Source organism: Phyllopteryx taeniolatus, chromosome 13 (genome assembly GCF_024500385.1).
Source record: "Phyllopteryx taeniolatus isolate TA_2022b chromosome 13, UOR_Ptae_1.2, whole genome shotgun sequence".
Taxonomy (NCBI): Eukaryota; Metazoa; Chordata; class Actinopteri; order Syngnathiformes; family Syngnathidae; genus Phyllopteryx; species Phyllopteryx taeniolatus.
The window spans coordinates 4,014,380-4,026,165 of record NC_084514.1 but is presented as its reverse complement, the minus strand read 5'-3'; the positions used below and the strand labels follow the sequence as shown (position 1 = coordinate 4,026,165).

General features: G+C 41.5%; 1 protein-coding gene across 2 annotated transcripts; it reads right to left on the bottom strand.

The window, feature by feature from the left end:
* Window positions 1-11,540, bottom strand: LOC133488131 (delta-like protein 4). Of its 2 annotated transcripts, none has more exons than XM_061795639.1 (11): window positions 11,138-11,540; window positions 10,777-11,028; window positions 10,090-10,144; window positions 8,733-9,020; window positions 7,133-7,193; window positions 6,288-6,418; window positions 6,030-6,199; window positions 5,551-5,770; window positions 3,790-4,525; window positions 2,862-2,970; window positions 1-963 (listed from the first exon to the last, which is right to left on the bottom strand). In XM_061795639.1, the coding sequence occupies exons 1-11, from the start codon at window positions 11,189-11,191 to the stop codon at window positions 958-960; spliced, it is 2,082 nt and encodes a 693-aa protein (XP_061651623.1). In that variant the 5' UTR covers window positions 11,192-11,540; the 3' UTR covers window positions 1-957. The 2 variants fall into 2 exon arrangements, with proteins under 2 accessions (XP_061651623.1, XP_061651624.1); XM_061795640.1 differs by having other exon boundaries at window positions 8,733-8,996.
* Between the last annotated feature and the right edge of the window lie 246 nt (window positions 11,541-11,786).

The following is an 11,786-nucleotide window of genomic DNA, read 5'->3' as shown; positions in this document are numbered from 1 at the left end:
AACAGTGTACCAGATATGTATTCAGGGTTTCTGTCCTTATATATCTATATAATAACAGCCAAATAATAATAATTAAACACCAAAAACACTTTAAAAATAAATTCACACTTTTGGTGCATCACCTTACAAACATAACTCTAATCTCAACATATAAATATACACTATGTACAAAATAATCTTATAAAAAGAAAAGTCAGTGCGTCGTATTAAATAACTAATGAATTACTAAAATAACATTATTGGTTCAGTAATTTCCATTGAAGGCGTCCTTGGTACAATAGTTACTTATTTCTTTGTCTTAAGTGTGATTTTTGCATAAGATTTAAAAACTTATCATGAATTTCCCTGCATATGTGGTTATAGGATTGCATCGCTTTGCATCTTTTTGTCCGTCTGTGCAAAGGAATTAAGATAAGATAAGGCTAGGGGCACAATGTTTTGCTTAAATATAAGGCTCTGTGATCTAGGAGGTTGCTTTTGGACATTCTGTGATTTTTTATTTTTTTTTTTTTTTTTCAAACCTGACGACCAAAAATGAACCGTTTTTAGTAGGCTTTTAGACAAACGCCATAGCAAAAAGCCAACTCCTCCAGCCGGCTTGTCGCTTGCTCTTTTGTATGTTGATTGCTGCAATAACCTGGAGGGGATCGCATCAACAAAGTCCTCTTGTCCTCGTTAACATGCAAGTACAGTATGAGCCTCCGGGCCTCAGATCCTCAGAAGAACACAGATGTCGGGAAAAAAAAATCGCAAATATCCGGATGCACAACATTCAGTCCCAAAGTCTTTACATTCTTCCAGAGTTTAGTAGCTTTAGTTCTATTGCATTCGTCGAGCGCTCGGGCTCCGTCCAGTTATAAAGTTTTCAAGAGCAGCAACTTTGCATTTAAATAAATCCCAGTCTCTCCCCACGCTTGTAAACAGTCCACAAGAAATCGTGGTCACGTCTTCCATTTATTATACCTAAAAATACAAAAGAAAGACAGAGCATTAGAGAGCGAAATAACATGAGTGGGATAGACATTTAAAAATGGATTAAAAAGAGAAATATACAGGGTGTCCCAAAAAACACTGACACCATTTTGCAGTCAAATCACACCTCTTACACGCTTTAAATCTTTAATCAAAAAACACCATTTAACCACATTGTAAATGTATTTCAGCACCCAAAAATATTGCAAACGCAAAATGCATTGAAAATACTGTACAGATTGTAGCGTCTGCGTTAGATACTGCATGTGCCTTTAAGAGGCAGGGCTAGGGTGGGGTTGGCGTGTGATGTCAGCAACTCTGCATCTGAGTGTCTGGGTGTAAGCTGCGGGCAACAGCAGGTCCTGCGTATGTGTGCTTATTGCATTTGGTGGATCGGCGAGTGTTAGGACATTACAGTACAGTACGTACAGTTGTGCCTTGACAATGCTCATAACTCAAAACACGTATCTTAAATCATCTTTCCCTATTGAAATGAATGGAAATGCTATTAATCCGTTCCAGCCAACCCCCCAAAAAAATTTTGCAATGTGTTTTTTAATGAGAAAAATAGCACTCTATAATATTATACTTTATAAAAATAAAAAAACACACAAGAAGGACATAATTAAATAGAATTAAAAATAACTAGGTAGGTTAATTGAAGACTAAATTGCCCGTAGGTGTGAATGTGAGTACGAGTGGTTGTTTGTTTATATGCGCCTTGCGATTGGCTGGCGACCAGTTCAGGGTGTACCCCGCCTTTCGTCAGCTGGAATAGGCTCCCGCACGCCCGCGACCCTAGTGAGGACAAGCCGTATGGAAAACGGATGGATCGATGACTTAATCAAAAAAACTAAACAGTTTTCGTCACACTTTCTGCTTCAATGCACATTTTGCTGCTCATTTTCGTTCTTGCGCCTTGGCCACCTTGGGGCAGTATAAGGCATCCATCCATCCCTCTGTTTCTGTACCGCTTATCCTCACTGGGGATATACTGTACTAGAGACTCAGCTCCTCTTTCAGCTTCTCAGTACAGCAGTAATATTAGTCGTTCTTCACAGAGGATAAAGAGTATATGTCTCTGAGTATTGTCACAGTATATAATTTCCCCGTATATGTTGCTGTACCATTTGTGTTCGAATATTCATTGACTAAATATAACATTTGTAATTGTCTTTTCTTTTTTTACAGTCAAACCGGGAGCGTCAATAAACAGCTTAAATCAAGCACACGTGGGCTCTTTTAAAAAGAACTCTTCGCCATCTGCCTAAATGTACAGCATACACCCAGGGAGGGCAGAAATGTTAAGCCGCGCTGGTAAATTGTTATCTGTGTTATCTGTAGTATTGGAGCATTTTTAGGAGTACGAGTACAGACGTAGAGTATTTCGCAGTGATGCTGATACTTATACTACAGTATAATGCTTCCGTGCTACTTTCAATTGTGAATTAAGCATGCACTTACACCGGGGTGAATGCACGAAGTAGATGACACATTTTTTACAAAACTGTGTGAATCACTAGCCTCTTTAAAACAGAGACATATTGCTTTAACTTTGTGTTGATGAGAGAAGATGAAGGGTGCTTTGTTATCTTGAAAGAAGAAGGTGCTATTCGACATCCCTAATATTAGAAGTTGAACTGATTTCCCCTTCCTGGGCATTCTGGGAAGTTTAGTGGGTTGCCATCTCTGGAAACATTCACTGAAGGAACAAAGGCCTTCCATGTGATCTTCCTCCCGGGGACAGTTGCCGCTACAGTCATGACTATGGGGACTCGCCACCAGAAATGTTTTACAACTAAAGTCTTTTGAAATGTGTTCAACAAACAAACGCAGAGAAGTCCACTTGTCTTCGATTCAACATTTGTGAATGAGATAGGAGAACGTACCTCAGTTGCAATGATGCATTCCTGTTTCTCTTCTGCTATCATAAAGACAGACTGATACATGGACTCTCTGGAAGAACATATTGTTGATATTCTGCATTCTGGCCTTTCACTGCAAAGACATATCATTTTGGTTATTGGGCATGTTGGATTTAACTACAGAGGTACCTTGACTTACGAGTTTAATTTGTTCCGTGACCAAGCTCATAACTCAATTTACAGCGGACCCCCGCAAGTAGGGACCGGGCCGGACTGGACCAGGAGTAGTCAAAATCCGCATATAAATTGCATTCTCACTGCATTGAAAACAAATTCATGTATAAACCACCAGTAAGCGTTTTGGGGGTTGGTCCCCCCTTCTTCCCCAAAAATAAAAAAATACAAAATAATTAAAAAATATATATCCACAAGCAAGTGGTGCCGCTGGTGCCGAACTGCCATTATGTGGAGAGCCACTGTAATTGTTCGTCAAATCATTTTCCCCCATTAAAATTGATTGAAATACCATGAATCTGTTCCAGCCCCAAAAAACTCCTCCATTTTTTATTACGTTTTGAATGGCACTGTATTGTATAAAAACATAACAAAAGAGAATGTCAAGAAATAAACTGTTTTATAAAGTGTAATTACTGTACTGTAGTATTTGTGTGTTAGTTGTGTGCCTTTAAAGGGTGTGGCCTCGTGAGTGAAATCAGGAGCTGGAGTCGGGTTGGTGAAGTTGCTCGGGTTATTGGGTGAGCATCTGTGCAAGACTTGTGGCCTACAGCAATTTTGTATTTGTGTCTTTGACTGTTGCAACACAGCAAATAAATACATAAAGAAAGAAAGAAAAGAAAAAATCGACCCAACGATGGCTCGCAACTTGCAAGTTGGGACATTCGTAAGTCAAGGTATGGTCGTATTCATGTCTCTGTGGCATACGAGCACCTACCTGTACATTCTACTCAGTTGCTTTTTATCTTCTATCATCTTTTCACAGTTTTCATCTTTGTCTAGAAGGCATTGTTCATCTTTGTACCCCATGGATGTTTTATAGTCCGTGTGGAAGTGGTTGATGTGTTTGTGGTTGGACTTCTCTCTCGAGCAATCCACCTCCAAGTCCATCTTCTTGTTGGTGTTCTTGAGCTCCAGTGTGGATAAAAGGTTATCTTTCTGGAAACCTGCCTTGGAGAGGTTGTTTATGGTCTCGGAGGCCTGCTGTTTACTTCTCTGCTTCTTCACGTGCTTCATGACCACAATGAACATGCAGCAGAGCACGAGAGCTGCCACCAGGCCTACGCCCGAGCTAATGGCCACCCAGTTAAGCTTCTCTCTGGACTCCCAGCCTGTATTGGGGCGGTTAGATGAAGGCACGGGCATGGACTGACACCGGGGGCCGCTGTAAAAGGCGGGGCAAAGGCAGGAAGGCCGGCCTTTGGTGCCGATGGCGCAGGTGCCGCCGTTGAGGCAGATCCAGGAGGTGCAGCGGTCAGTTGGCCTATCGCAGTGGCGTCCGGTGTAGCCGGGCGGACACACGCAGGTGTAGTCGTTGATGCGGTCTATGCAGGTGGAGCCATTAGCACAGGGATCTCTGGCACACTCGTTGATGTTGATCTCGCAGCGCAGGCCCGTGAAGCCTGCGCGGCAGCTGCACTCGCGCAGGTTGCCGCGCATCATGCAATGGCCACCTAGTGGGCAAAGAACAGAATGGTCACATCGTTTCAGGGTAGCGCCGGCAAAATGCGAGGTAGCAGAGCGAACTTTGCCACTCGTGTAAATATTTTTCCAGAAACAAAAAATGATTGTGGCTTATCATCTATTCAGCAATGGAATTTCGGAGCTATTAAATGATCGAAGAGGTGACTTGCAGCCAGTCACAAAAAGGAGTCATGCCATAACAAAAGTCATTTTAACTTGCATCTGGATCATTTCAACGCACTGTGACAATTGGTGTTGGCCTCTCCGAGAGCAGTTTCAGTGTGCATTTCCAAGTTTTAGATGCAATATTACGCAGTATGGGCCCATACATTCAATTGCCACGCACCTGGGACAACTTATTTTTATGCAGTTGATGCCTTCCACAAACTTATCCATTTATTTTCTATAACTCCGTTATGTGTTTGTTTGTCTCTTCCAATAACACTTCCAATTCCATAATTTCTAACTTAATTTTGCGCTTCCTTACTGTGCTCTCCTAAGTGTTCCATGGTGAAAACCATCAGCGCTTCCTAAAGGGCAAAACCCTCTTTCAAAATTGTCATCTTCACCAATTTTACACCTGTTGCTAACAGACTGTTAGCGGGAGTGAGTTTCCCGCTAACTGGGGAAAAAGATCGCAATATTAGTAATTGCACAAGGTGCCCACCAACACGGGCACATCACGTTAAAGTGAATACGCGATTTAGTGACCGTTATTTGGGAAGGGTTAAATGCGGCTTCCTTGAACCTGAATGCCCAGTACTTAGATCAGTATCTGGTGTGTCGGACAGTGAATCGCTTTCAACACAACAGAGAAGGAGTGAAGAACAAGGAGTGAGTGTCACACTTCACACCCCTGCCCCCCACTTTAAGTCCTTCCCTTTTCCCCTTTTATTCTACCTTCGAGGGCAGAATATTGGCGCGATGTCTCCCCATCAATATCAGTGCTGTTAATACAAAACAGCAACCCAGAAACATTCATATTGCGGAACTGAATGATGTGGTGGTCCCTTACCATTGGTGCATTGTAGGGAGGTGCATTTATCCACTTTCTTCTCACAGTTGAGTCCAGTGTAGCCCGCTGGACACTCACACACGTAACTATGACCGTTCTCTGTCTCTTTACATTTGCCACCAAGTAAGCAAGGCGTGTCCAAGCACGTCAGAGTCCGTAGTTCACAGTGTGGCCCGGTAAAGCCGAGTGGACATTCACACCTGTATCCACTCTCCGTCTTCTAAAGGCAAAAGAACGATATCAAAAAGCTCAGCGTCAGATATTTTCTTTTCATATCCTGTTCATAAACGGTCCCCCAAGCAAGCCCCCTCTATCCTTTAGTTTGCATCCTATTTACAGTACACTGTAAACTGGGAACTGGGTCATCCAGGACTTGACAATCAATGGCATCCTCCTGGACTCGCAGATAGGCAAAGGCAACAACAAAAACAGGAAAGTCTGTGTTGTGGGAAAAGAGAGCGAGGGACTTCCGCACTCACTAAGCAGTTGCCTCCGTTACGACAGGGCTGTCCGTCACACTCCCTGACCTCCGAGTCGCAGTTGACCCCGGTGAAACCCGGCAGGCAGGCGCAGGTGTAGCTGCCCTGGCCCGTGTTCAAACACGTGGCCCCGTTGGCGCACGGCTTGTGATGGGTGCAGTAGTTCAGATCTGGAGAAGAGAAGGCTTCATTAAACTGTGTATATTCAGCCGGCTGTTTTGGGATAATTTTGCTTCCTTTCATGAAAAGCCTGCCTACCTTGGTCACACAGTATACCCCCCCAGCCTTCCTTGCAGGCGCACTCCCACGGCTCCATGCAGGTACCATGTTTACACGATGGATGCAGTTTACACACATCACAAAAGACGCCCTGCCAGCCTTCTCTGCATCTAAAAACAAACACGTAAAACACCATTATTATTTTTTGGACCAGCACCCACAACAGAGAAGAGCAAGGGAAACACTAATACCACTACCATTGCTTTAACTTTTTTTAAATTTAAATCTAATGCAAAACAAAAGTTGTTTAAGATAAACACTACCCATTTTAATGCTGTTAGTATTATCATCATCATCATCATCATCATCATCAAAGTGTTAGATAATAACTAAGAAAATACAAAGGACGACTAATTGAATCTAACAAAAAATGATGACTATTGGACAAAATATCATGGTTATTATTAATTTATATTAATCTATGACATACAAAGTACATTTTGGGAGAGCATTTTAGATTCAAACTAAATAATGCCTTAAAAATCATGCAAGACTTCAGTCCCCAAAATGTGATTAAGCATTAAGCATTTAACATTCATATTACAGAGGTTATTTTTTATACTCTAGTACGGCTGTCAAGAATGTTAAATGTTTAGTTTATAAAATGTTTAGGATGTGAAGCATTTGTCCCAATATTTTCTGTGTTTTACCAATGACCCGGCACCCCCACTTTCGCAGTTCCACTGTATTTTTTAGTGGAAAGAACTTTGTAAAGTATTAAATCCATCTATTAAATATCTAATAATTATTTTACAGCACTTTAAAATTTTTGTGTGACACATAAGGAACAATACAAGTACACTGATCTGTTAGTAAATACTCACTTGCATTCTCCGGGTATTGTGCAGTTTCCATTATTTTCATTGCACCCTTCCAGACAAATCGCTGTCGGGGGGGGGGGGGGGGGAAGAAGAAGGATGTTAAAGGTTAACCTTTTCTTTGTATAGGGTCTTCTAATAAAAGTTGCTTCCTGGTGTTTGAATGGAAAGGCACAATTTGCCCACTCTGTTCTGCATGTGACATTGATTTTGTATGCTGTTAAATGGCTGGTTGCTTTGGTGCAGAGCAGATGCTTGCTCTTGAAGAAGAAGGAAAAAAAAGCACGACAGCTGCCCCATTGTTGTCAGTGGGCAGTTCGATCCCCGTTTGCAGCTGCTGCCCTGTACCGCCGCAACAATAGTGGCCGCAATTTAGTGGCGTGTGGCGGCCTATAATGCCGCGATTAAGCCGGCGTGTGCTGCTCACAGACCATCTCACTGGATTAAACGGTGAGAGAAAGTGCGGCAATTCTTCACATTGTCACCTTAACTGCCACTGGCCTCACAGATGCAGCTAAAGTCTAATTCGAGGGTGCCCTAAGTCCAGCCCGGGTGCCATTTGCTGCCCGCTGGAAGGTGTTTATTGGCCCACAGCATATTCTAAAAATAACACGAAACCTGGCTATGAGAAAAGTTACAATGTTGAAGGATAGCACACATTTAAAAAAATAAAAATGCAACAAAAATGAATGGTTATAAGTAGGGATGGGCGAATACCAATTCCAGGTACCAATACCGGCCTTAGTTCAAGGTATTGGGTACTCGTGAAGGCTTAGGGCAACAACAAAAAATCTTGACAGTACTAACTAAGTCCTTCTCACCGGTAGTTGGCTCTACACTGCAGCGGTTTGACACATCGGTGAATCATCATGCGCGTCAGAAAGCTAGAGGCCTTTGTTCACAATTGTCCGTCATTGATTGTGTTAATAGGAATGTTATGTACCAAAAGTACAGTACTAGTGGTATCGGTACTCGGTATTGGTAAGTACTCCAGAGTGAATACTCGTACTGGTATAGGTCTGAAAAAAAAAGTGGTATGGAACATCACTAGCTATAAGACATCATGCCTTTTATTTCAATGTTGTTTTCAAATGTAAAAAAAGTCTTAATGAAAATGTGTCACACTTTCTGCATTTAAAATTGTAAATACATGTGAATGTTCCAAGATATCAAACTGTGTTTAAAAATTCACACTAACAACTTTTTGCCTTGTCACTGATTACGTCAAGCTGAGGTATAGTTTTTTGGGTTATTTTTCCCCGAATTTAACTGCTTATTATATGTTGACCCTACAGCATCTTGAATTGGTTTGTAGTATGTTTCTAAAACACAAGGTGTAGTGGCACCCCTCTTCCTTCCATTTTTCTGAACGTGGCCCTCAGTGAAAAAAAGAGTGGCTATCCCTGGCAAATTGAAAGGTCCAAATGTAAGTATGCATGTACTTCAGAGTAAATTTTGCAGCACATTTGTTGCAAAAACAAAGTCAAAGGCAGAGCAAACTGCACACACAGAATGTCTACTACTACAAAGCCCAAAGCGTTTGCTTGTGCCCTTTTATGACAGACAAAAGAAAAATTGCCCATATGGTGTCTTTACTTGTGCTTACGTTCTTGGCAGTATTGTCCCTTCCATCCCGGCAGACACGCTATTTGCCCGTCAGGCTTGCAGGTGTAGTGGCCAAAAAGGTCGTCTCTGGCAGCGCATATTTTGGAACAAGTGTCCCCGTAGTAATTGTCATTGCAGATGAAGCGGTATGAGTACCTTAGCTCCGTCTGCGTCCCGCTCTGCACATCCTGGGACCACTCATTCCCTATTCCCAACTGTCTTTGGATGGCAAAAGAGCCAATCAACAATTCAGGGTTGGTGGTGTCTGGAGGGAAGAATACAGGAGTTGCTGAGGATAAGAGTATTTGTTACAGAGCGGGCTGGGGTTGATTTACATAACATTCCAAGTGATAAAGGGAATATCATCTAGGTTCTCTATCATTTTTAGAAATGCCACCTCAAAAAATACTTAGCTAGCTCTCAAAGTACCACAATGACCCAACATTGAAATACAATAATAGCATAGTAGGCTTTAGTGCTCATCAAAAATAAGGTTTATAAAGTATATTTAATACTACCCTAACCCACTGTAAAATTATGCACAGTTTAAAGATAAAAAGAAAATAAACAAATAAAAAAAGTGTACTTAAATAATTCAATTAAAATATACAGGACATGAGTTAAATAAAGAATGTACCTTAATACATGTTTTAAAACAAACAACTCTTGAAGATTAAATGCAAATACATTGCACTTAAAAGTTAAATACAACTGAAATGTAACTGTATTTTAATCAGTATCCCCGTTATTTTCTTGGCATCAGTTTATTGTATGTTTTTATTTGTTCTATGTTTGACTGTATTTCATGTTTTCAGTATGTTGTATTATTATTATTAGTCTAATCTTCCTCAGTAATACTCCAAAAAAATGAAAAATGAAAAGTATTACTACAGGCGCTCTATTAATTGCTCTTGGGGTCCCCCTCGTGGTAGAAGAGCCCTACACAGGTGCTTCGTTGGTTTTATACATTGTTAATTATCAAGATGATCATTGCCCTCGCGTTGTGGGGACCATGTGAAAGGGTGTGGATACTTTTTTGGCAAGGTCTCATGCGCTCACTTAACAGTGCACTTTCCCACGCAGGGCCAAAATAAAACAAAGGAAGTTGCGATTGTGTTCGAGAGCTTTGCTTGCGGTGTGAGTCACAAGACATTCTAGTGGACATAAGTCCAGGGATCGGACAATGGCAGATGGATTCGTTGTCACGTGACCCCCCCACTCCTAAGGGCCTCTTATTGATTTTTGGGGAACTCGGTATGACGTAATAGGCTAGTGCGTGGTGTTTTTGTAGATGTCTCCCTCTAGTGTTCATGGATGCCTTTATGTATGGATCTATTTATTTTTTATTGGATTTTTACCTCCAGGCTCCTCTGCAGACGAATGCCAAGCTTCAATAATGAGAGAGAAGGCACCCTAGGGAGGGACAAATGGGGAAATAAACGTCAACAAAGACGTTGGAATTGTACAGTTGCAAACCTTATCGAAGCTCACATTGACGTGTGAGTAGCTAAAGTAGTAGCGTAAGTAAGTTTAGGGAAAGAAAGAACGAAAGAAAGAAAGAAAAATAAATAGATCGATCGATCGATCGATAGATAGTTATATAGACAGATAGATACAGATAGGTAGGTAGCTATGTATAGCTGCAATCTATTAATCACGTGAGGGCTATTAAGACTCAGTAATAAAATAGTAATGAGGCCATATAAAATACAAGTACTGTATTATTCTATCCATATTTTTGGGCGTTATTATTACAAATGATTACTCTTATAATACTCGTATAGATCTAATTATAATTATCACGTCTATATAATATGATTATATAATGTATCATATTTAAATGTAATATAGTCGTATGATCAAGTGAATTATTTTAATTGTAATCAGTTTTTTTTTTTCATTAAACGCAAAGAAGCATTCGTCTTTGTGTCTAATTTAGTGAGTTTTCATACCACGAATAAGGTTCTTTGTTGAACATATATTTTTAAAATATGAAACTATTCTGGCAATAAATATCGGCTGATAACCGTAAGTAAATTCCATACCGGCCAGGTGAAGTTGAGAGGCAAGCGCAGCCTGGTGTCTGGCTGCATGCTGAACGAGTCGTTGCCCAAAACAGGAGTACTGGCCTTGGCAAAAAGACAACCTCCGGGAGACACCACCGTTTGGAAATTCTTCAGACAAACCGTGAAAAAAGTCCTGCAGCCGCTCACGCCGCAGCTCCTTCCATTGGCCAGCGAACCTTTGGAATTGTCAAAGTGATGCAGATCGATCTCGAACACACCTGATCCCAGAACCTAGACACGAAGCGAAAGTTCAGCAGGGAAAATGCACATTTTCACAGAAACAACCTCTCTTCTTCTTCTTCTTTTTTTTTTTTTTTTCCCAACAAAGTGGACACCGTACCTGAGTAAAACATGTTATAACTATTGCGAGGATAGATGTGAACCAAACGGCCATCCTTTAGAGCTTGATGTGCGTATCCTTAGACGTGTTTAGTCCCCAAAAAAATCCTGGCGCTGGGAAATGCAAATAAATAGAATCCCGCAGTAGAAGCTCCAGCTCCAAGAGGAGATGCCCGGGATGGGGGGGGGGGGGGGGGGGACAGTTATCCAGTGCAAAACAAGAGGCTAGACCGCTATCAAAAACGTCAATATCCACAAGTGAGTCATTCTGCGGTCTTTGTGATGTCCATCCATCGTGCCGGTCACTTGTGTTACTTTGTTGTTGCTGCACTGTTGCTTTAGTGACACTTGTGCGGCCGACAGTGATGCGTGTGCATGCATGTGGACGAGCATCAGCGCACGGTGTCACCCACTGTGGACTCTGTCACGTCTCCCCTTTTGCTTATATATGCCCCGGCTGGCTGGGACGTGACAATAAACACCGCCCACTCTCGTGAACACCCCACCCCCCCTCCCCCTTTTTTTATTTATTTTATTTTTTTATAAAAAAAAATTGTAATCGCAGTAGTGTGTGTGTGCTTCTGTGGCTGTGGAATGATACTAAGAAAACAACTAATGAAGCAACTTTTATTATTTTGATTACAGCTATC

What these genes read in the sequence shown, in the direction of transcription:
- LOC133488131 (XM_061795639.1), bottom strand. Translation starts at nt 11,191, where the DNA reads ATGGCCGTTTGGTTCACATCTATCCTCGCAATAGTTATAACATGTTTT. An exon ending in GTCTGCAGAGGAGCCTGGAG is followed by an intron (nt 9,021 to 10,089) that starts GTAAAAATCCAA and finishes TCTTATCCTCAG; the next exon opens with CAACTCCTGTATTCTTCCCT. An exon ending in GGGTATACTGTGTGACCAAG is followed by an intron (nt 6,200 to 6,287) that starts GTAGGCAGGCTT and finishes TCTCTTCTCCAG; the next exon opens with ATCTGAACTACTGCACCCAT.